Genomic DNA, 24965 nt, shown 5'->3' with positions numbered 1-24965 from the left:
CCAGACCTTTAATGCAGGGATTTACAGGATTTTTTAAAGCTGATGATATTGAAGAAAAGCAATTTTTTTTTGTTAATTTGTTATTTTATACTCTCAGAGGCTCTGAAAGGCTGGCATTATGGTTTTTATACACAGTCATAAGATGGCTTTTTCTTGATAGCCTCAAAACATGTAAATGCGTCAGATAATCTCACTGTGGCAATATTTTAAGGCCCATGATGGCAATAGTTGAATACCCAGTCCAGTGCAACTCTGCTGAGCACAATGTTGGATTAACAATGTATTAAATTAATATTTCACATAGTAACATTTGCTACAATCATTAATGTAATTAGAATTTCTGCATTGTAGTCCTGGAAGACATTCTGCAGCTGTTTTGCAAAGGCAGACACCTCAGACTTTGACTAAAGGTTTTCTCAAGTCACAAACATCATACTCTTGTCTATTGTACATATGTAATGCAGCACTTTGATTACTTTACAATAATGGATACTGGCATGTTACGTGAAGACATGTCTCTCAAACTCTTTTTTTTCCTACTTGTTTATAATAGCTGTAAATATTCTAAGTGCAGCCTCTACAGCTGAACTTAGTGCACATAGGTCATTGCATCCCTGTCTCATCACCTTCTGTGCCCTCAGATCTTTAAAAGGTCTTTTATGGATTTAATGAATTTGCAGGATGAATTCTCCAGGAAATTCTGCTTCCTGGGTCTATTTCCCACTCTGGCATCTTTCCTCTGTGCAGCTCCAGGAGGGAACACATCTCAGGGTGCCAAGCAGACAACTCCAGTTTGGATAATGTCCATTCTTCCTGAGTAAGGAAACACCTGGCCCCAAGCAGAGCCTCCTGGAAACTCAAGTCTGGTTTGTAGTAATAAATACTGATAGCTGCCATCAAGGCTACTGAGAGGCATTTCAGACAATTCAGTATCTGCCTCCTCCTCCAGTTTAGGATGCTCCTTTCTATCCCTTGGCATTTCCCCTCCCCATTACCTTTTCCTCCAGATACAAACCTTAAGTGGCAGCAGTTGCTAAGGCTACAAGAGGCTGCAGTAAATCTGAGTGTGTGTATGGGGAGGGCTGGATAAAGGAAAAGGATGAGAGCAGGAAATTGCTTGTTTTGAGCCACCGGAGAGGGGAGTGAATGCAGGGCTAGACAAGGTTCAAATCTACACTTATTTTCACATGAGCACTTCAGTCTGTAACTTTTAACCCCAGTGTGTATACATGGGCAGGTGCTTGCATATCTGTGCCCATTTACTCAGGAAACCACCACTATCAGCAGGAAAAAGTAACAGGCCTTTTTCCCTAATAGAAACAGTCCATAGTGAATGCACAACTGGGATTTGTCTTGGCATAAATGATTATTAAAATCTTAACAACTGAAACACTAATTTTAGAATAATTGTATTTTTTTTATGCAGCAGTGGTTGAGAAAAACAAATCACAACCTTGATTCACTTCTAAAAGATTTTGGAGTGCTGTATCTTTTCTGTGAAATACCAAAGAGTCTGTTGTCTCTGAAATATGCCCGTGAGCAGTGAAGCACACCATTTTCTCTAGCCCCATATGTTTTTGTGGCTCTCTTTCCCTGGGGTACAATAACTGTGTGAGATTGTGGTGATCAGACACACAGTTGTCACATATGGACCCAAATGCAGAAGTAAAACATTGCAAGATTAGCATCTCCCCAGAGAAGCAGCACGGGCAGGGTCTGGAATGCAAAGACAATGTGAGGGAGAACATCCCCCTGCCCAGAATCTTTTTGCAGAAATACTGTCTATGAGTTACTAAAGCAAACTAACAGGATGCAAAGTCCAGAGCAGCAGAACTTTATTACTAAGATAAAAACATAAAAATATGCCAAAAGATGGTCCTGATTAGCTGGGTTAAATGCTTGTTCCACCTCTGTGGAGCAAAATACTACATTAACTTCTGTATAAGAGATGCCTTGTGAGATTTTGACACTCCAAACAGGTTTCCTTGGTTATTAGTTACTAAAGCTCAAGCAGCTTCTCCTTCACACTCCTCTAAAAGCAAGAGGGAAAACCAGCTCATGTAAAGGCCTGAAAGTATGGATGCATTTTATTTTCATGTAGAAGGTAGAGCCTCAGTGTTAATCCTGCCTCTAATGCAAACACAGCTCAGCTGCAGACAATGGGAGTGCTGGGAATTGCTTCGAGGGCACTGCCTGCCCTTTACTCCTCTGTACTGGGTCTAGCACAGGCAGCATCCCCTGATCTGTGATGACAGGCAGGATCTGTGTGCTCTGGAGCAGCCAAGACAGGGAGAGGAGGAGCCAGGATTATGGTGAGGGACAAGTGATTTCCTCTGCACTGGCTGGCTGGAACCAGAGCAATGGCTGAACACAGGAAAAACCAAAGGGGAATGTTTCACGTTCTGGGGACACCCAAGAGCCATGCCCTGCCTCATGCTGAAGCAACCAGCACATTCATTGCTCCTTGTTCTCTTGTCCTTCTTCCAGGTGTTGATGTTGGCTGGAGCAGGGTGTATTCCCTCTCCAAGGCCAGCCAGATTTATATTACTTTATTTCTGTACCAGCATCTAGGAGCTCTAGGCTCTCTTCCTGGGTCATTACCTGCTAAAGAATGACCAATTCATGGGCAGATGGCTTGAAAGGGTCCTGCAGGTCTGTTCACTACTGTCAGAGCAGGGCAAATCTTGTCCTTCAGGCACCCTTCCTCCAGAAACAGCCTCCCACAGACAGAACCTCTGCAGAATGTATATTTGTTAACCAAGAGGCCAATAGTCCCTGTAGCCATTCTACTTTTACACACAGTTTTTAGCTGGTGGGAAGAACAGGAAAGATGGAATAAGAGTCAGATTAGGATCTGTATGGGACCTCTAAACCAGACTGCACAGGACATGGCTTAGTCTTTACCAAATGCAACCTGGATACAGGCATTCATTCCCCATGCTCCTCCATCATGGGGGTGTCTGCAACTAACTCCTAAACAAGGATGTAAAGACAGGAAACAATCCCCTTTCACTACCTCTGTACATTCATCCTCACTTTCAATAGAAGAAAAGCTGCTTCAGATTCCCATTGAACTGTTTTGCATGTTTTTCAGGAGACACAATTAAGATTGGTTTCTGCTGGCACCAAAACCAGAGTATGTATGCAGTCAAGTGTACTAGTAACACATGGCTCTGCACTTTAAACTAGCTTCACTATTCCTTGGCAAGCATTTGTCACTGTCAGAATTGGCAATGACTCCTCAGAAAAGAGCACAGACTTCAGAACAACAGAAGTGCTGCAAATCATGACCATGTCACCAGCAGAGCAGTGGATGGGAGCCTGGACAACAGCTGTCTGCAGTCTGCACTGCTCTAGCTGGGGTCATCAGTCACTGATTTTTATGAGCAATAAAACTGACTCAAGCGTTAAGAAGAAAAAGAGGAGAGAAAACCACATGAAAAAAGCTGATCTTATGAATATGAATAAGTGACCAGCATGGAGCAGTGATATTACATTCATTTTATCAGGGAGGCATCTGCATTTGCTATTTTTGGCCAGAAAATGGCTTATATTACCCTAATTTTCTACAGTTATTTTCCATCACAGGTCTTAATGACCAGAATTCAAAAGCCAAGTTATAATAGAACCTGTGCCATGCTGGAGCAGTAAGGCACTGAATGCTGACCGAACTGGAGCTGCTGGAGGATGTACAAAGCAGGAATGCATAAAACCAGGAGAATAAAGGAAAGCTGATAAAGGAGGAAAATTTCCCTACAGTAATGCTGATTTTCCAGCAGATCCCTCCTGAAGACCATTTGCCTTTTCCCCACAAAGCAGTTTCTGCCTGAAATATTCTTTAGTTCTTCATAGCAGTGTTAAGCATCACACAGATCTGGTACCTGGACAGGTCTGCATGGTAATGGGTAATTTCAGAAGTGTATGGCATGCCAAGCCCTTGGCATGTTATCCTAGACAGAACAATGAAAAGTAGACTGTCTCTTTCAGAGGACTTCCTCTGGGCAAGGAGAAGTACTTTTTCACATTAGGGAGTTGACCCACACAGATCCACAGAAGACTCCAAATGCTGATCACCTGTCCATCCACAATATTCTCTAGTATCACAGGGAAATAAATAAAGGAAAAAGGCTGGGAAATGGCAGATGGACAGTAAAAAAAGAAGGTGGACAAGACTTCAAGACAGTATTTGTGCTGAAGAATGCATCACTAGTAAAATTGTCCAGTTGAAAAACTAATTTGTGAACAAGACTAGGGATTTCTGACACGAAATGACAGCTCATTTAATATTTATGGCCTAAATTTGCCAGCTGACTACACAGCTCTCCACAAAATTAAAAATCCTCTTCTCCCAATCCTCTCCTGCACCAGGGCCCAGCACCCATTTATATCCCATACAGTATTGAACTCAGGCCTTACGTGAGACATCATGATTTTCAGAAGGGTATTCAAATAATTAAACAGTTAAGAGATGACAACACCCCCAGATGGGCTTGCCTTCATGTCCTCCCCCTTCATCAGCTCTGCAACCAGAGAGCACCCAGGTGGCCAGTGCAGAAATGCACTTAGAAAGCTCTTTAATTGCAAATCATGTGGATAAGTCTTAGTTTAACTCAGCACAAACGTTTTCCACGCTTCCTTGTCCCATCACCCTGGTGTCCCTGGAGAACAGTGAAGGCAATGGTGAAACCTTATTTGTGATGACACTTGGCCCTGTGACACTTGGTAGCTAATTACTCTCCTGGTGACCTCTGACAGGGCCAGAGGCATCAAACCTTCCGCTCCTGCTTTAATCAATACTCACAACAGCTGCCTTGGATACACTCAGCAATTTTACAGATGACTGGATGGGTTTACTCATCAGTATTTTCTACTGCAGGAGAACAAGCTCCTTGGTTATATGTAGTACCACTCAGAACTTTAATGTCTTCAGGCAAAAATAGAGTAGACATACCTCTAGGTGGTATCTTAAAATGGTTTAAAATTATGCACAGCTTTAAAAACCAAAGGAAAGCCTGACCATATTCATTTTCTTCTCCCTGAGCCAACTATTTATGTAATGCAACATTCATAACAAAGACTAGAAAATTACAGAGGAAAACAAAGACATGACTTTTCCAATCAAATAATACCTCAGGCACTTCCTATAAAATGTGTGCTTCCAATGCCCAAAACATCATGTAATATTAAAAAGGAGACCTAAAACTTTTTCACAAAAGAAAGCTGGATTTAAGCAAGTGAAGAGCTGTTCCATAATCACAAGAGCCACAGCAATCAATGAAGATTGTCTCTTACTAGAGAGGAGTTTTCAGCACCTCCAAGAACTCAAAATTTGGTATATTTGATATTATCATTGCAGAACATGAATTCCTTTTGGGATGACGAATCTTAGGTAAAAAAATGAATACAACCAAGGTAACACAGTGGGAAGTTGAAATGCAGGTAATTTTAAACACAAAGTGTAATTCCTCTGGATTGGACACAGTGTTATAAGAAAACTAAAATGTAGATGATCCAACCTAGGAGAAGACAACAGAAACAGAGAGACATCAGTCTCTCTTTCGAATATTCTCATAAATGCCCCTAATTACTCCCACCTAATTACTCTCAGAACAGGAGAGCTCTGCTATTTCCTTTACAAAAAATCTTCTTCCTCCAAATGGGACATCACGACATTCAACTGACAGATATTTTAGGTATCCCAAGGCTGGAATCCAACATAAAAGTCTCGCAAAAATTTAAGCACAGCTTGTTCCTCAGTTTTGACGTCCCTGCCCATCTTCAGGCAGAAATGCCAGTTTGTTAAATACAATGAAATACTCAGTGGGAAGCTTCATCTTTCCAACACATGTGTCCATGTGCACCTGGACTAAAGCTGCATGGGAGAACTAGGAAGAATTCCCAACACTGCTGGACGTAATTCATGTTTAGCTTATCTGGGGCCAAGATAAATATTAAAAGAGTGATTATTTTCTTTCTGTCTTAATCACTGAGTATTTGGAGAGTGGGCTTTTTTCACTGGCCACTTCAGCAAGAAATAGCTACTTAAAAAATGTCATGGTCTCTCTGTTAACTCTGTTTAAAACACAATCAGAAATGGCATTACACCTTTGGAAGCACAGCACAAAGGAGAAGAAAAGAGCAGCTGGCACAAAGAGCAGAGGAGCAAATTATTTAGTACCTGGTAGATAATAGGAACACTGAAAATACACTACTTAGTGCTGGTGCTTTAACAGGGCTACGTCCATCACCTCATCATGCTAATATAGACAGACTGGGTGGCAGCCAGCTGGTCCTTCCTCCCCACCCATCTCGCTGAAAGCAAAGATTTGTAAGCCTCCCAATAATAAACCTGGACAGAAATCTTGAGGATCATTAATCTCGCTATCAATCAACCCATTTGGAGATTTGCTTCTTGCAGTCGCTGATGCTAATCAGGGCCTGAGTCGAGAGCTCTGGGGAAGCCTGGAGTGTGTGTCTCAGGAATTGCTTTAATGAGTTTCTTGCATTCAAAGGTTAACAAATGTGACAAGGAAACACAAATATCAGGGCAATACACTGCCAACCACTGAGCCAGACCACTGAGAGCTGCCATGCTGTGTATTGTGCTGCAGTATGAGGAATACATCCCCACCTCACTCTGGAGAGACACCCGAGTGAGACCCAGGGACCTGTCTCTGATGCCAGGGAGACACACAGGTACCGAACGCTTGGACTGCTCCAGCACTCCCTGTCTGCTGGGTTTCCTACCTTGGGCACAGCTCTGCACTAACAAAGCTGTGCTGCACAATAGCATTTGCTGAAGTGGTTTCTGGTTAAATCAGGCAGCCAGCATGGTGTGAACATCCCCACTGGGCTCCCTTCACTAGCCACTGCAGACCCACATCAATTAACATATCACAATTAAAAGTCCTCCCATCAGCAGGACCCCTCCAGTAGCATCTGCCTTGAACTACTGTATTTTCTGTGAGAATGTTTCTACAAAATAAATAGCATCATCAACAACAATAACATTAACAAATCCCAAGATAATTAAACTACAAGAAAAATCTCATTAACATCAAAAAATCAGACAGCAGCATTAAGCATTGTCTTAGGTTACAATATAAGATGTAATCAAAAGTATATATTCTATCACCATCTCCATAAGCTGCTAAAACCAGGTGGGGCAGTGTTCTTTATCTCTTCCATGACTCATCCCTGACAACCCCCTCCAAGGGATATCTTCTATTAATGGGCCATCGAGACCTTACTGAATGACTCAAAAAATTTACATCATCCTGTTGTGAGATGCTCTGCCCAGGCGGAGGAACCAAGCATTCCTACCTGGATACAATCTGGGATTTGGAACAGCATGAGCAGGACAACCTACTGGACTCCCAAAGGATAAAAGCTAAATAACCACCACTGGACTAGAGGAAGAGCAGGGCCTTCTACAGGATCACCACTTCAACAGAACCACACCTATCACTCCAATAGGACTGCAGCCACCATTTAATCAGACTGCCACCACCACCCTGACCAACAGGGTGTCAGCTTGCATCCTGATTCTGTCAGTTTAAGCCAGTGCTTTCTGCCTTTATTTTAATTTTCCTATGAAATTGTAGTTCTGACTTGGAAGCTCTCACTGGTTTGTTTTCAAACAAGTATAACTATACACAGGCATAATAAAGATGCACAGGAAACAAAAATAATGGATGTTTTAAACTACCATTTCCACAGACCAAATAAGCCGTAAGAAAAATTCTAGAAATATTATAAGCAAGTAACAGAGGTAGAATCCACTACACCATGAGGCAGAGGGGACTGGAGGCAAGATCCTGGCAGTGCATGAAATAAAGAGAGGAAGAGTTCCCTTTTCTAAATGTTTATTAAGAAAAGGACATCTTGGAAATTTCTAAAACTCATTCAAAGCTTCTTGAATTTCAGTACCAAGGACATACACATTGATTACACAAAAAGGATTCAAAGTATGAGGCATATCAGAAAAGTTACCACAATCTCTATTAGCAGGCTTCTAATTACACAGAAGAACCAAGAATTGAAAAATCACAAAGTAACAAGATGTAGAAGTGATTTTCCATTTAAAAAAAATGGAAAAAGGTTGAAATTATTTTGAAAATTAGAAACAGAGAAGTAGAAACTGGTTTCATCCTTATGACAAACTCTTTTGCACTAAGCACACACTCAGGCAAATTAAACATTGTTCTCCTGTTGTCTTGATCACTGTCTAGAAACAGCTGCTAATCACAGGAGCAGAACATTATGATTCAAGAGGAAAGTTCATTGCAGATAAGCAAAACAGGAGAAATTCAGTCAACCTGTGTTAATTATTAGAGCCCTTAACACCAGATACAATTTAATATATTTTCTATTTATGGACTGTTCTCTTTATTTGCACTACTTCTAAAGCTTAAACCTATCTTTTATTAAGTTCTTGGTAACCTTTCAGTGTTGTTAAATGTGGGACTGGGGAAAAGAAGAAAAAAAGTCCACAAGAAATGCAGTTCACATCTCAGGGAAAATCTGTTCCTTAACGTATGAAGAAATGTGCCTGGATGCACGAGGCACTTGCTCAGAAGCAGACATGTAATTAAACACATTTAAACTGCATTTCCTTTTCTTGAAGCTCATGAAGGGCCGTGGCTGCTCTGGCAGTGTCCTGAGGGAATGTAGTAGATGTCTGCTCCCAGGTGAGCTGTTCAGCCCTGATACCTCTAGCAATCCACATTCATTTTCCTCCTGCTGTATTCATGCATTTCATTTCCATGTTCTGATGTGATCCTTGGTGGTGCTTTGGCTGCCATCAGACTGTGAGCTTGGGAGAAGAAAAGACAGGAGCCATCACCATGGCCAGCCAGACACACCCAGGTGTGCAGCAAAGGGAGATTCCAGTGGGGACTGAGGTCCTGCTGTTAGACCCACCCCAAATATTTTCATCTCTGCTCATGTATTGGAAACGTAGTAACAAGTTCCTGCTTTATTCTAGTGCTTTAATTCAAGGACTTTTGTGAGCTAAAAATGTAATGCAGACTAAACAGCAGAATATTTTGCCACTATTTCTGGTAGTTTTGTCCCAGACATTTGGTTTCAGATCTGTGATTTCCTGTCGAGAACACACAAGTGTGAAATACTTGTTGATCCGTTTATTCATTTGCCTCCTGGCTGATCGTAGCCATTTTGACAGAATGGATAAATTGACTTGCTCCTTGTTGTTTTTTTTTTTTTTTTTATCCACACGCTTCTCTATCAGCCTGGGAGCACTGCCCTGGCTATCACTCCTACACCCTCACTTTACATTCTGCACCCTCCTTTTAGAGGCTTGCTAAGCCAATTTCACACAATACCCAGGTTGTCTGAAATGCCACAAATGCACTCTTGCTATAGCAGCTTCTGCAACTCCATCTGCCAGATGAAAACAATACATAATATTTAGAGAAATTATTTTTGAGCAATTCAAACTCAATGAATACATCACTCTTTATCACACAAGATGTATCTGAGAACTGCACTTGGTTTCTTGAGGCAGGACTTAGCCATTTGTCTACAACACATCTCAGCAAAACTATTTTTGCAAATCACGAACAAAGCCTGTAATTTGTAAAGGGGACAACTCTTGATCGTCCTCAGTGAGGAAATGACAAAGGTAACAGCTTCAAGTGATCAGGCAAAAGCCTGTAACATCAGCAGAAGATTTTCAGTACAGAGTAATTTCAGCAGGCTAACAAATGAGTGGCTTTTCTCTGACAGACGTGTAGCAGGACAGTGCATTAACTGATGTGTCCTTTATTGCAAAACATACTGTCTCCCTCCAGAGAGGGAGGGCTGGAGCAATGGGATGCAGCATTGTCAGGAAAAAGCAGAATAATGTGAACTTGGCACCACATAGTAGCTAAATGTTGATTCATGGAAATTATGAGTCCAGGTCCCAGGCTCCAAATTACGCTTCACTCTTGCATTGCCTCTGTGTGATTATAGCAAGTTTGCACAGAATTTGCTGCTCCCTCTTCTAATTGGATTCCTGGAAATGGCATTTTGCTGTGCCACGAGCTTGTCACTTTATATCCTGCTTTAACTCCAAACCCTTCAATTAATATTAAATTCCATTTATTATAAAAGCATTAGTTTTTACCCACACAATGCTATCAGCAGCCATCTCATTAATATTTATTTCCCAAAATAAATGGGAATGTTGATGTTAAGATCTCAGACACAGCTAGTAACTTTAAAAGGGGAAAATATGTGAAGCCAAGAAGGTCAAGACAGAACATGAGTTGTAATAGAAAGCATTCAACCCATACGTATTTAACTCATTCTTTGCAGAAAGCTCAGTAAAATACAATAATGCTGGTGGAGAGCAACCACAATATTAATGTTCATCCAGTCACCAGAACAAAATAATGAGTGAAGTTGCCAATATATCTCTCTCTGGGATGGGAAGTTGCTGTATTTGGCACAACAAGAGAGAAAATTCTGGAAAGAGGATGAAAGGGGAATGCTTATCCCCTGCCTCATTTCCCCAAAGAGATGAGCTCCCTGCTTTCCAGGTTTATAAAGACAAACAAAATCCAAACCAGAAAATTGAGAACTGTGGATAATCTTAAACCCTGGGCTAAGGTTAAAGTCCCTTTTCCTCAGAATCCTCTTCTGTGCTCATCACACAGGAAATTAACACAGCCTGTCCCAGCTTTACAGTGCAGAAGCCCCACTGGACTCAAGAGTCATTGTCCAGGGAGTGAACGAGGAGAGGGCTGAGTGAGTTGAAATGTTTCAAAAATGCTGGTGTAATGCTCAGGGACTCCCTTGCACAGTGTCAGCACCAGGAAATATTGGAAAAGAAAGAGAGGATCCAAGTGCAAGCTCAGACCCTACAGACAGCACTACAACTCACTAACACACAGATTTTTCATTGCCCCATGGGCCCAGCTGCAGCTTGGGTCATCCCAAAGGCTGGTGAAAGGGGATCATTTCTCCTGTGCTCAGTGGTGCCCAGCTGCTCCTCACAGAAAGATCCTGAGGGTGAGATTACACAGCCACACACAGGGAGATGAAGAATGTGTTTCAAATGCAGTGATCTCTTCTGCTCTCTTATTCTCTGCACTTCGAATAAAACTAAGCTGCAGGGACAACAGGTCTCTTTCTAGTAGTCTCCACCTGTACCTTTAAGCTATACAACAGGGAACTTGTTCTCTGTAGCTCTGTGGCTAACAAAACCACATGTTGAACTCTCAGCTTCTGCTATCAGAAAGACCTCAATTAATTCCCTGCAGCACATAAGCATTGCTTTTGAAAAGGTCCAAGCTCTGCAAAACACCAGATGGAAACTATACTTAAGGGCTTTTAAAGATGCCAAAGATTTCCTCACAGAGATGCCAATATATTTCTTTCTTCTTCCCACCAATTTTTTTATTAATCAGAGCACACATGGCAAATCCCTGTGTGGCACCACTAAGGGCTCACCCCATCAGCATAAAACCTTCCAAAATTATCACCTTGGGTTTGCCACTGGGATAACAATGCTTTTATTCCTAAAATTAAAGAGATGAATTGACACAGCCTTGGTGAATCAATATGCAACAGCAGACACCTAACTCAAATACTATTTCACTGTCCCTTTTCTTCCCACAGATTCTTCCCACATTCACAACAGGGTATGGCTCAGTAACCCAGATAATGGAGAAAGGACTCCTGTTGTACTGCTGTCACCTTTGTGCTTTGCTTTCAGGGCTCTCTTCTTGCAGATTTTGAAGTACAAGCATGTTTTGGAAGTACAGCAAAGCCAAAGCTGCAGGCTCCAGCTGTGACAGCCACATACACTTCAGACAGTACAGAGCCCATCTAGGTCAGGTCTCCCCATCCTGGTCTCCACCATCACATTATATGAAATGGGATATATAGAACAGAAAATTCCACACCACCCATTTTCTTGAGGCCGTTTGTGTAAGGACCTGAGTCAAATCATTCCCTCAAAGAACTGAGCTGGCATTTTTACCATCAAGACTGTGGAGCAGTTGTGAAGAGCCCAACCATTTCTGAAGAGCCACTGGGGACCTGGTGCCAGCTCCTTATCCACAGATGACAATCATCACCATAAGCAGAAGAAAAAGGCTTCTGCCCTCCTGACTGCAGCCAAGTGCTCCACAGGAGTTGGCTTTGCAGTGATAAATGTCACGTTTACAATGGGTTTTGCAACATGAAAGTCCATAATTTGCTTTCCAGGGACCTGTGCTTGATTATCAGGAGAGTCAGAAGCATCCACTGAAGTCTAATGAATAGAATTAACACATCATTTAAACAGGGAGTAATATGTATGCAAATGAGAAAAAGTTAAAAATAAGAGTTCAAGCCATAATTTCAGAAAACGTAGACTGCATCCTTATGAAATATGGATGTTTCAATTCACCTCATATCTTTACATCTATGTTAACTGCTTTGCATGTGAACAATAGGGTGCATCAAGCCCATTTTGATTTTTATATTTTAACTTGGACTTATAAAATGGATTATATTGAAACATGAATAATATATATGCTAATTAAAGACTGCATTTAATGATATAAATAAAAGACAAAGACCAACACAGGCTAATTTCCATTTGCAAATTTCCTAATTACTGTATTTTCCTTTAGAAAGCAGAAACTCTACTTCCATACTTTCAGGAAAAAGAAGACAATCTTTTCTTTGCTCAAATTATTAAAAAAAATTCCTTTCATCTCTTCTATTCTTTAGGATTGATCTCCACAGAGATACAATTGCTTTGCCTAGATGGATTCAGTATTAAATAGCACCCAAGTCAAACTATGGTGATTTGTGCATGCAAATGGTGTGCTTTAATTATTATTTTTTTTTCTAATAAGGAATTGCTGCTAATAAATATAAAGTTTATAAACCTCTCTATACCATAAATATGTTCAGAATAACTTTGGCAGATATAAACCAAGTAAATGTCCTTGGTGTGTGATAAGCTGTTCCTCATTCTCTCTCTTCCCCTCCAGGTCCCCAAAATTAGAACAAGGACAAAGGGCAATTGTACAGTTGTAGAGAGACAAGGTATAAGCAAAAAACATGACTTCAGCTTCTGTCATGTGAGACCTACCAAAAAGCTTGCTGAAAAATGAACAGGTTGCAAGAAAAGCCCTTTTAAGTTAAGTCTTGTCTCTACCTAAAAGCAAGGAAAGTGGTGAAAACTAGTTCATTCATGTGAGTATGAAGCCTGCAGTAATAGCTAGGCCAGGAGATTTTTTTTTTTTTTTGCTGTTGAATAAATGATGGTTCTGTGGATAAAGTCTAGATTCAGCCTTGACTGACTAAACCAGAATTTGCAATTTGCTCTTCTGAGCCTGCAAAGCAAACCCATTTATTCCCTGATTGAAACAGCACACTGAATGCTTAAAAAAATAAGGAGCTGCATGAGTGGGCAGAGACTTACCATTTTGGTACAATTATGTCCCAAGTTTTTATTAAAAAGGCAAAACAAAACCCAATAAAACAAATTGAAATAGTAAGGCAGGTATGAGGACTGCCTCTTCCCAGCTTTCACTTCATGTCTGCACTGCCAGTCGCTGTTACTGATGAACACTGAAATTTAGGAAACTTTTAAGACTCTGGAGAGTAAATGATCATCATTTTGAATGATGATGTGGTTCCTACAAAATGTGAGGAATTTTACCAGCATTCACTGGAAACTTTCTGATGGTGGTTAAAAAATGGCTCTGGAGAGTGAATCACTGTGCAGAAATTCATCCATTTAACTGATAATTTGATCAGAACCATAAAACAATTTTGAACTCTCAGGGAATAGAACATTTGCCATTAATAAGAACTGATTTGGCTTTTATTTATTTTTTTAACATTATTTTTACAATTCAAATTTGGCTTATTTCTACTACCTTATAAATGTCAATTTGTAGGGCATTTCAAAAAGGTTTTGTTCTTTCTTGGAAAAGACAAGGTTTCCAAAACATGAAACAACCCACCAATCAAGACCCAGGCACGCTGCCTACGCCTGTTTCAGCTTAAAAGTTTGAACTCAATTGAATTTTAACCTGTAAGTCAATAGAGTAAAACACATGCTGTTTATAGCAATAGAGGAACTGTTTTCTTTTAAACCAACCAACTCAGCATTCTACAATAACCTGAATGAATTTGTGTACTTGCAACATTCGTAATAGCAGCACAATGTGTTGTGCATTCCAAGGCCTTGTTTTTCCCCAAATTGCACAGGTTTTAAGAACAGTAAAATGAAGTTCACCCCTGCTTGTTATTGTTTTACTAGTTTGCTGATTCCCAGTATTTATCCAAGCAGCTAAGGCTGCTGAATTGATTTAATATTCTTACCCTATAATTTTACACTCAGACTACATCCTGCTGTGAAATAGCTGGTGCTAATGTTAGTCCAAATGCTGCCATGGGACTTAGGACAGGATAGGGCCTTTCAATAGCTATATTTTATGGTTACAAGGAGAGAGAAAAAATATAATTTATCTGGTTGCTGTGGTTAATTCACAGTTTCACAGCAGAGGTATACTGTTCCCTCAGGGTACATCTAGCTGTATTACAGGATATTTCATTCACAGTATGTCTGAGACATTGCTCTGGCTCTGAACCTACCAGTTTATGAGAGTGAATCTACTCCAGAGATACCTGTACACACTTTAACTCATACTCTTACCTACTAAGAATATTATAGAAAAGAAATTAACTAGCAACAGACTAATTGACAATGAGTATGCGAATTGGTTATTTGAGGTGGGAAGGAGAATTGAAAAATAGTGCATCAATTTCTTCATAGAGACTTCTTTTCATAAAGTAATATAATTTCACAAAATGCATTTGTGAAATTGGCTCCTCTTTTAAAATATCTCACAGCTTTAAAAGTCAGAGTTCAAAAAATTTAAAGCTGTATAAGAGTTTTCTCTACAGTAACTTACAACAGACCCAGCAGATGAGTAGGAGATGTCAGTGGTACCTGGCATCCTCTGCCACTGTAGTTAGGAGAAAACCCACACTCCTCATGGCATATTATTTCTGTGCCCTCAAAAACCTGTTCCTAATAGAGATTAATAAGAATATTTTGATATTTAAAAATATTTGTTCAAACTTATGCATTGCAAACTATTAAGCCAGTAACTGCACAGATAAAATCTTGCTCTTTTTTTCCCCAGACCTCACTGTTACAACAGCACTGGGGAAAGCATTTCCAGAGAAAAAAATATGTCTGCAATTAATCCATTTAATTAGTTCCATGGAGACAAAACTGTGAGATTGACTGCAGCTGTGCAGATCCCTTCTTGCCTGACCTCGGTTGCCCTTGCCCATTTTCCTTTGCTCCCTCTGCAGAAGAAGGTATTTTTGGAAATGTTGGGAAATTCTGCTACACATCTAAACAAAGAACTGAGGAGGGGTGTCAACAGCAGTTTTCCAACTTGCTGCCAAGCTTTTTGCATAAGCTTCAACCCCCTCAGGATGACCTGGGGGCAAAGTACAGCATCAATGTCTCAGCTCTTATGGGGCACATTATATAGCAAATTAAAAATAAAAATTGTACTTTTTGCGTTTGGGTGTTTTCAAGGTCACCAACGTGATATTTTGAATTCTAGTCTTCCACACCCGAAGCACATATTGTCCTGTTGTGTGACTCATGATTGCATGCTTGACATTATCTTTCAAAGTAAAGGTGATGCACATCTAGGCTCCCACTGAGTTCAGTGGCCACCTCCATAAAAGTGCCTGCAGAAAGATGCTCACGCAACTGACCCACATGCTACAGTGTAAGAGTGACAGGCAGGCCTCTAGCCTGTGACTTACACAATTTATCACACTGTACCATCCCTCCTCTTTTCTCATGCCTTCACGTGTGCTTTAAAGCTGGCAGTGCAGAACTGGAGAACAGGCCTGGAAGGTTCCTGTGAAGGATCAGACTCCTGTGGTGCTCCTCACTGGAGCTGCTTAACCTTGTCTGAAACCTAGAAATGATGGAAATTCTATAGACCACCACTTTATTGTCTGTCCTATCATGAGGTTGTTTCTAATGTCCAACCGAAATTTCCCTCTTGCTGTAATTTAAGCCAATCTCTCACATCCACAGCACAATGGGGGCAGAAGATCACAGATTCCTTGCAGACCCCTTTTCATGTAGTCAAGCATTTGCTTCCCCTGTCTGCTCTGCCTGTCCTACCTAATGCAACAATCTTCCTTTCAGAAGAGGTGAATCACATCAAAACCCCAGAGTCCTCTCTTATTTACACCTGGAGATACATCAGCCTGCTATAAATCTGTATTTGCTTTTTATTTACAGGACAGCTGAGAGCAGAACACTGATTCATGAAATTGAGATGAAGGTTGGCCGTGTGGGGCACAGGAAGAAGCTGGCTTCAAATACTGGGCAAGAAGAAATTTGATGCTGCAATTACATCACTGCTGAGAACCCATTTAAGATGATACAGGTTCCTCAGTGATGTGGACTCAAATTTACAATGGCAAAGTCTGCTGTAGCTGGTAGAAGTTATTCAGAAATCACTCTGTTAACACCAGTGGGATGGCTCAGGTCTCAACCTGAGGCAAAATCTAGACAGTTCTATTTCCTTGAAATGAGACATTCCTGGGTTGGAATGTACTTATTGATTTTGGTCCTGATGCTCTATAATTAGAATTAAAAGTAGTATTTTCTGAGCTTTGTCAATATCCTGATAGCTCTGGAAATCACCACTGATCTGCATTTAAGCTTAGCAAATACCTGTTTCCTTTCTCAAGACAAAATATGTTGGTTTGTAAAGCAGCAGGTCACTATTGGCCTCACCAGAAAGGAAATGGGATCTTGTAGAATTCTGTTTCGTGACAAAAAAATTAAACCTAGTGTTAATTAAAGAAGAGTAAAAGTAACAGGCATATAATGAGAGACCATGCCCCTTTTCCACAGTCAAGCTCTTAACAGATCATCCAGCATGCTTAAAAAGCAACTTTCCATCTGCAAATCTGTCTCTCTCTCTTTTTTGTCTAATGAGCCTGAGTTAGTCTGTTCAAAAGCCCAAATGGGCATCTCGGGGCCAATTCAACAGCAGGGGGTCTGTTACTATAACAACTGACAACTCCCAGGATTTCTGAAAAGCCTCAAAGCAGCCATGTGGGGAATGGGTATGGAACAAGAAGCTGGGTAGGGATGGTTGCAGGTGCAGCTCCTGGGCTCCTCAGCCTCAGCCCTTCCCACACGGAGCCAGCCCTGTGTCCCACCAGCCTTGGGACCAGCTGGGCTCAGCTCCCCTGCAGGAGGAGATGATAAAACCCCCTGAGCCAACACTGTGAAGGGCAGCAGCGGCACCAAACTCTGGTTTGGTCTTGGGCTCTACCTGTGGGCTCTGCCCCTTGCACCAGGCTGTGTGTCCTGCTGGATGAATAAGCAGAGATGCTGCCAGAGGATTTTAGATATTGATTTTCCTCATAAAGGAAGAATGATGAGCACTGAAAGTATGGTACCAACAGCCAGAACAAGCAACCAGAGGCTGCCCTGAACATCTGGCTTGAAAGTGAGGGCCTGATGTTGGCAGAGAGGACAAGGTCGGTCCTAGAGTGGGAGAAGAGGGAGATGATCACAGGCCATTCAACCAAGCCATTCTGAGATACTGAAAACAGAAGGGCCTAAGATTCAGTACCTTTACCTCTGGCATTGGCAAAATCACACACAACCTGGATCTTCTGCAATATAAGAGCTGAAGTGCTTTTCCTGCATTGCCTGGATTGAGGGCAGGAGATCAGAGGACTCTAAATCAGGCTTGGCTGCATCCCATTTACCAGGCAGTGATCTGCCCCGTCCCCATCTCTCATCATATGAGACTAGATGTGGCCATTCCCAGAGGAAAACAAAGGCATGCCTTGTTCAGTATGAGCACAGCACAGCTGGGCACTAAAAAAGGAGATGGAACTACAAGAAGTTTCAGGTATGCCACACTCACCTCCACGTTTTCCCTTGTCTCCCTGGGGAGTTGGCTGTCTCCAGTGAGAAGGGAAGTCTCTTGCCCTTGTCAATTCTCCTCAGTGCCTGAGGTGACACAAGCTCTGGGGCACTGCCATCCCCAAGATGAGCACAAGCACCTGGATGTGGTCCTCAGGCATCACTGAGGACACTGTTGGAGTGACCATCCCCATCCATCCTTTTCATTCCTGCCCCATGCTGCTCCTTCAGTTACACTGGAACAGCTCTGTCCTGTTACTACATGAACGAAACTAAGAGCTAATCTGGTTTAAATCAGGACATGAAAACTCCTCTCATTTTTTTTAAGTTTTTTTTTTTTTTTTTTTTTTTTAAACATGGATTATTTTGCAACCCATCTCCTCACATGGTTGTACAAACATTTGCAATGGGATCATAGAGGGCAGAACAAGGGCAGGAACAGAGGACCCTGCCTGAACTGCTGTGCTGAAATAAATACTCATGCAACTGCATCTGAGGCATCCTTAAAATTAACACCCAGGGTCTCAGAAAGTGTTACCACTCAACATCCTCCATGGGTGAGAAAATGAGAAGAATCACAAACATTTTAGAGTAAGCTGAAAGAAGCTTTTATCATTGTAAGCAAACAATTTTACAATGGTCTGTAAATTTGCAATGTTCCTTTTTCAATCAGTACAGTAGATGAACAACACATTGTGTACTCATAAAATAAAACCTAGAAATAGGTTCAGATAACAATTTCAGCACTTTTTACAACCTGGTACAGACAGAAATTATTTTTTTCTCCTCCCAATTAAGTTTTAATGCTCTCTTAGCTAAGCAGCTGTGCACGCTTCCCTGGAATTTAACACCAAAAGTAGTTTTCTGAGGCATGATTATTAGACATGGTAAATATGAGGTTTCTTTATGTTTCAGCTTTTGTTGCTATAATACAAGTTGATATACAAATACAGCTGACCAACCTTCTTCAGTGCTATTTCACCAGTGTCAGAACTCAGATGCTGAAATATTGAACACCTGAGCTTGCTCCCAGTGAGATCTTTGCCACTGAGTTCAACAACAATACTCTCAACCCGTAAGTGACTTGGCCTGAGGTCCCACAGAAATCAATGACCGAGTCAGAAAAAAAAGAACACATCTCCTGGTGTTCAGTGTAATTTCTCCTGTACAGAAAGGCACTGCCAGAGAAGGATAAGGCTCTGTCACAGGACTTATCCCAATGATTCTGTTCAATTTGATAGGATACTTAACAAAAACCTAAGAAAACTCTCTCTACTAAATTCTATAGGGTTTTGCCTAAGGAAAATTAAAGACATCTTTTTCCCAAGCTGTCTCATATACACACACAGCTATAAAACAAGCAAGGCAAGCTTGCTTGCTCTTTGAAAGGCAGCAGCTGCGTTGTTCCAAAAATCCCCCCTGAAAGTAAACATATTAGCACTGTATAAACAGCTTGATTTAATAAGAAATGCAGTACAATATTCCCACTTTGTCTTTGGGATCACGATGTTGTTGGTGGCAATAATTCAAGGTGAATTATGGTATCTGTTCAAAAGAAAGAAAAAGAAAACTCTCCAGCTATACTCGTGAATGAATTTCTTCCTCTTAGCTGAAAATGAGAAATGGCTATAATTTAGTTCTCATTTAAAAGTTGCTGTTGGCTAAACTCTAAAATCTTAATTGCTTCTTAATATTCTCTGCTTATTTTTTCCCTTTGAAATCACAGTCTATAGGACTGTAGTGTTTAGATTAAAAATCAGAATGAAAAACAAACAGTGGAAGGTTACCACACTCTCCTGAAATATGTTATTTTCCCCTCAAATGACAGAACTTACTGTGTATGAAAATATTTCAGTTGATTTCCTGACTCTGGTCACCCTCCTGCACCTGTGTGAAGATGAAAGTGACACTGACCCCAGGGTTTACCCCTAACTGTCAATACTCAGGACTAGTTCAATTTGCTACAGAATATAGTGGAAGTTCTAGAAAAGACATGTTTCAAGCCATATTACAGCTCAGCATACTATAGGAACTCATCTTGTTGCAAAAAAACTGAAGTCACACTCAATCCCTAAATAGTTTGGAGGTCACTACCAAACACACCCTGCAGCTCTCGGAGCTCGTGGCAAAGGCTGTGAGAGTAACAGTGGCAAAGACTGCAGACAATCCAAGTCAGATTTTAAACTGACCTTGAAGATCTGCAGATGGATCTCATGATACTAAGTCTGGGTATAAAATCACAGATGCAAAACAAATGCCCAGAAATGCAAAAATAATGTGTTTGGGAAACAGCACCTCACAACACCCACGTTTTAATGGGCTCTAGACGAGCTAGCAGTGCTCCAGTGAAGGTCCTAAAATCCCAGTGTGCAGTTTTCAGAAATACTCAGTTGTTGTCCCCACAGCACACAATTTCAGGAACCAGTATGAAAGAAAAGAAAGCAGAAAAAGTCACACCATTGTGCCACTGCCAAAGTGAATGGTGAATCCATATGGTGAGTAAAACAAGGATCTGGTCTCCTCACCTTTTCTGTCTGCTAAGACTCAAATTCTCAACTTGATGCTAAAAGAAATCAATTTAAGCACCGGAGGTCCTGGGAGCAACAGTCCCCTTCATCATGCCCATGACAGCTCAAGGATCAGCCAGGCCAGCTTTTCCCCAAGAGGAATCAAAGATGCTCAGAAGCAAACTGAAACTACAGTATCATTGTCCCTCCTGCCCAGGGAGCCCAACTACCAACAGGTCCCAGCGGATGTCGTGGCTCGTGGTCACCCTGTGATTGTGCTCTCCTCATTTTTCTGGGATAAAAGGCAGCACAATTTTTGCAGCTTCATTATGCTGACCTAGTTTATCTTCCACTCTATCAATGTAAAATCACACAGGCCTCTTTGTGCAGCAGTGCCATTTAAAGTACTGAATCCAGGAAACTTTAGTAGAAAGGTAATTCAGAGCTCTGCCTGCCTGCAAGTTCCCATCCCTTTTCATTACTGAGATGGCCACCACACAAAAAAGGTGGAAGTGACCCTTTCTCTTCAATATTAGTCATATTCTTTCACCATTTGTCCAGGATCCACATGAAAAAGGAACTGAGAACAGCAAATTACCTCTGCAAATAAGCGAGTCTTGTTCAGAAATGGCACAGATCATTTCCAAATATATTCAGTTACGAGGAGTCTCTAAAACACAGTATGGAAGCTCAACAGATGGAAAAAGGAAATCTTCATCAAACAATGACAGTCTCCTTTTCAAATAAAGGGAACAGAAAATGAAGCTTCCTTACAACAAGTCTTCTTCACAAAACTTATTGCTTTGCTGGATTGTGGAATGAGCCACAAGGTGACCAAACAAAGTTAATGCTTTGCCAAACCTTCCCAAGCAACTTCCCTAACTCCTTATTTTGGTCCCTGGATAATAGGGCACCGATGAGATGGAAACAAGCAGAAGGCTTCTCTCTGCTTCATTGTTCCACTTATGTCACCTCCAGTCTCAAATCATCTAATTCCACAATGCTCAAAATTGCAAAAGCAAAAATAAAATTTGTTTTATACTGGATTGCCAAGGGCAACTATGCCTCTTCTGCTTCCTCTAGTTATCTGGGTTTTGTTTTATAATTTTTTTTTTCTAACATCAAAACGAAGTACTTCTGTGCAAGGAAAGTCCTCTTGGTCCAGCACGCGTGTCCCCTTGAGGGTTATCCTTTCATCACAAGTGTTTCTCTGCTGTGCACTTCAATACCATGTTTCCTCTTCTGAAATATCCGTCTCAAACTTGTTTTCATGCCATTTGCTTTGATGGTGTTACTCAGTAAATTATTCCATATGTTGCCCATTACATCTTAAGCTAAGTATTTTTTCCTGAAAATCCACATTACTGCTCCTTTCAAACTTCTGAATTAGAGTCTGCAGTGCTTCAGAATCTCTTTTTTCCTTACTTGAAAACACTCACAGAGATAAACATTTTATTTTTTCCCTGAGGAAAGGCAAACACGCTGCAAATGAAATGCTGTGCTGCTACTTCAGTGACATGGTCTGCACAATGTGAAATGTTACTGGGATGATTTTTGTTCTAGTTGCTTGTTGATTTGTCCTAAAGCACATGTGTATTTTTAATACACTCTCTGCAATTGTTAAAAATCCTCAGAACTAGACACAGATTATCTGAAGGTAGTACATATGTCGTCTCAAGTTTGTTCCTTTATTTCTTGCTTCATATTTATTAAAAAACTTTGACTGTTATATGACATGATTTCCATGTCTATATTAATTTTTAATCTCCACCAATATTTTTAGTATCTTTTCATGGATGGTATTGTTACTCTTTGAGCAAATTAAACACAAATTTTATAATTTTTCTCTCACTCCACTAGTAAAATTGCAAAGAAATGGAAATGTTTTGCAAACAATGATAGGTACCAACATTCTTCTAGATAATAGCTGTTAGCATTGTATTTTAAAACCTTTCTGCCTTAGAAGAGCATTTTGTATCAACAGTAGATAAATACTACTAATCCTTCATCCCAGTGTTTTTAGATATACCATATCTTTCCAGGACTTGCCTGAATATGACCAAGTTTAGTAGTTCAAATAAAGACAATATATATTGAAAAACAGGACAACACAATGGGATCTTTAGAACATTTCCTAGTCCAGCTTTTGTGCATATATCACTGCAATTTCGTTCACCATCTGACTGCAATGATGTTAATTATTTACAAATGTTAATAGAAATTCTTTTTGCAAGACTATTGCCATCTACTTGCTAATTCTTTCTAATGTTCTCAGCCTCCACAATTGGGCCAACTAATTGTTAGCAAAATGGGTGTACTGAAAAATAGCTTGGTACTGCAAATATAATGATCAATGGGCTGATATTTCTCATCAAAGCTACTTTCTTCTATCTCATCTAATCAGATTTTTAAATAATTCCTAAATACCTTGTATGTGGCTTATCCCTGGTTAATGTTAACTTCCAAACAGAAGGTGCCTCTGACATAAGGAGGTGCTGCAGGCTTTAGTTTACTCTAAATCAAATGGAGAGGGGTTTGCTGATGATAATCCTGGTCTGCCACCACTGAACCAATATCTGCTGGTGTGAATGACAGTGTCTCTTTGTAAGAGGCAAATGTTCACTTTCAAGACCTTGCAGGCTGCACTTCTGAACTCTTCACCAATGCTAAAGAGCATTGCTGTGGAATGTGAAAGAAGCTTATCCCACTTTCTTAAAGTACAGTCAAGGAAGGAAAGAACTGCATAAGATTACACAGGAGGTTTGTGGCAAAGACACCCATGAAACCAAGGCCAGTCCAGCTGGGATTTTCTCTCACAACCACCTTTCCTGAAGGGCAAGACAAAGAGAATTTTTTATAGCTACTTCAGAGGGACTAATTGTGAAAATATTTGTCACCATTACAGCTGGCTCTACCATTGGTAGACCTCTACCAAGCTCATTTTCATGACACAAAAAACAGTATTTAAGACAGCTGAATAGTTAACCAACAAAGCTGTTCTAGCACCCAGAGAACTATCTAATGCATCTATCATTGTAACTCCTATTAAAATAAAAAAACACAGGACCTAAAACCACTACCTGAAATATGTTTCAAATCCTAATTAGTTTCCACTGATAAGGAAACAGGCTCACCTCCAGTAGACAAGCACAGCGATGAGAAGAATGAGGCACACGAAGGTCAGTGCTGAGACCACAATGAGTGGGATGATCCATTCCATTTTACCAGGAGAGGGTCTCGTGGCCATGCTGGAGCTGTTCTTGCCAGCTGTGTGTTAAACACATAACAAAACCAATCACTGCATGGAAAAAAGAATTACTGTATGGAAAAATGTGTAAACAAAACAAATAGCTCATCCCTTTTACATGCTATGAGTAAACAGAGCAGAGATCCTCTAACTGCAGGGTGGGACTCCATTTGTCTTCAGTCTGAGACATGAGAGCACAGAAGTATGGTGTTTATTGCCACATATGGCTAGGATTTTACTACTGCCTGTAATTACGGTCTCAGAGACACTTTTAGGACTCTTTCCTGCAAGCACCTATTATCAGATGTGGAGTACCCCACTGAGCCAGTGCTGTGCTCCATCATCAGTGTTTGCAGATAAATGTACTCTGTTTCTCAACAGTGCAGGACAGGCCTGTTTGCAAAGCTCCGTGTAATACTTTGCTTTAGAAATAAATTTCTTGGTAACTATCTTAAAATAAAAAAAATCCTCAACATGTTGGGTGCCATGTCACATCATTTGCAGAATTGTCACAATCTGGTGGGTTACTGCATACGAAAGCACTTTTTAGCATATGGATTGTCAAGATGGGTGGATGAATGAATGGATAGGATGTGTTGTAACTGACAGAAGAAATCATTATGCCACAGCTTTTGAACAAAATTAAAGTTCGTCAATACCCTGAGATCTGGCTGAGTTAACTCCACTTCACTTTTTGCATGACATCTCACTAAAATTATTGTATCATATTTAAGATGAATATCTAGAAGTTCTGCAAGTACTGAAGCCAATGAGCATAGACATTGCACCAATGTGTTTCAAAAGAAATCTAATTTGTGATTAGAAACTCATGTGGACTTGATGAATAAATTTGCTTAGACAGAATGATAAAAGAAAAATGCAGAAGCAGATTCCATATCTTATTCATGTTTCCTAACAAACAGGCAGTGGTTGATCAATACCTGTCAACAGGACATAATGGGAGAGGATTAGTACAAACAGTTTCAGATTTCAAGGATTGAAACATGCACACTTGACTTCTACTTTTAAGCCTGTTTGAGTCTTTCCTTACCAACATGCTTCCTTGCCCTCATTCAGTATTGTATTATCGTATCTTCGGAAACTGCTGCAAATCCTACCAGAAGAACATAATTGCCTTTTCACCATAGGCAGGCAAAACACAGATAATTGGAAGTCACCAGATGTCACATAATATGAAGTCATACTCTATTTTAATAGCATGTAGATTATACTCCTCTGTAGGCAGGAGTAAAATTCAACTAACGTG

The 24965-nt window shown here is 40.6% G+C and overlaps 1 protein-coding gene across 1 annotated transcript in view; it reads right to left on the bottom strand.

Annotated features, from left to right (window-relative positions):
• PTPRG (protein tyrosine phosphatase receptor type G) overlaps nt 1-24965 on the bottom strand; it is a 395271-nt gene that overhangs the window by 45959 nt on the left and 324347 nt on the right. The window contains exon 13 of the mRNA XM_083869612.1: nt 23586-23718. Coding sequence (XP_083725738.1) covers nt 23586-23718 — 133 coding nt within the window. The remainder of the gene's footprint in view (nt 1-23585; nt 23719-24965) is intronic.

The sequence above is a fragment of the Zosterops lateralis genome (genome assembly GCF_965231275.1).
Source record: "Zosterops lateralis genome assembly, chromosome: 11".
Classification (NCBI taxonomy): domain Eukaryota; kingdom Metazoa; phylum Chordata; class Aves; order Passeriformes; family Zosteropidae; genus Zosterops; species Zosterops lateralis.
This window is presented reverse-complemented; position numbering and strand designations above follow the sequence as displayed.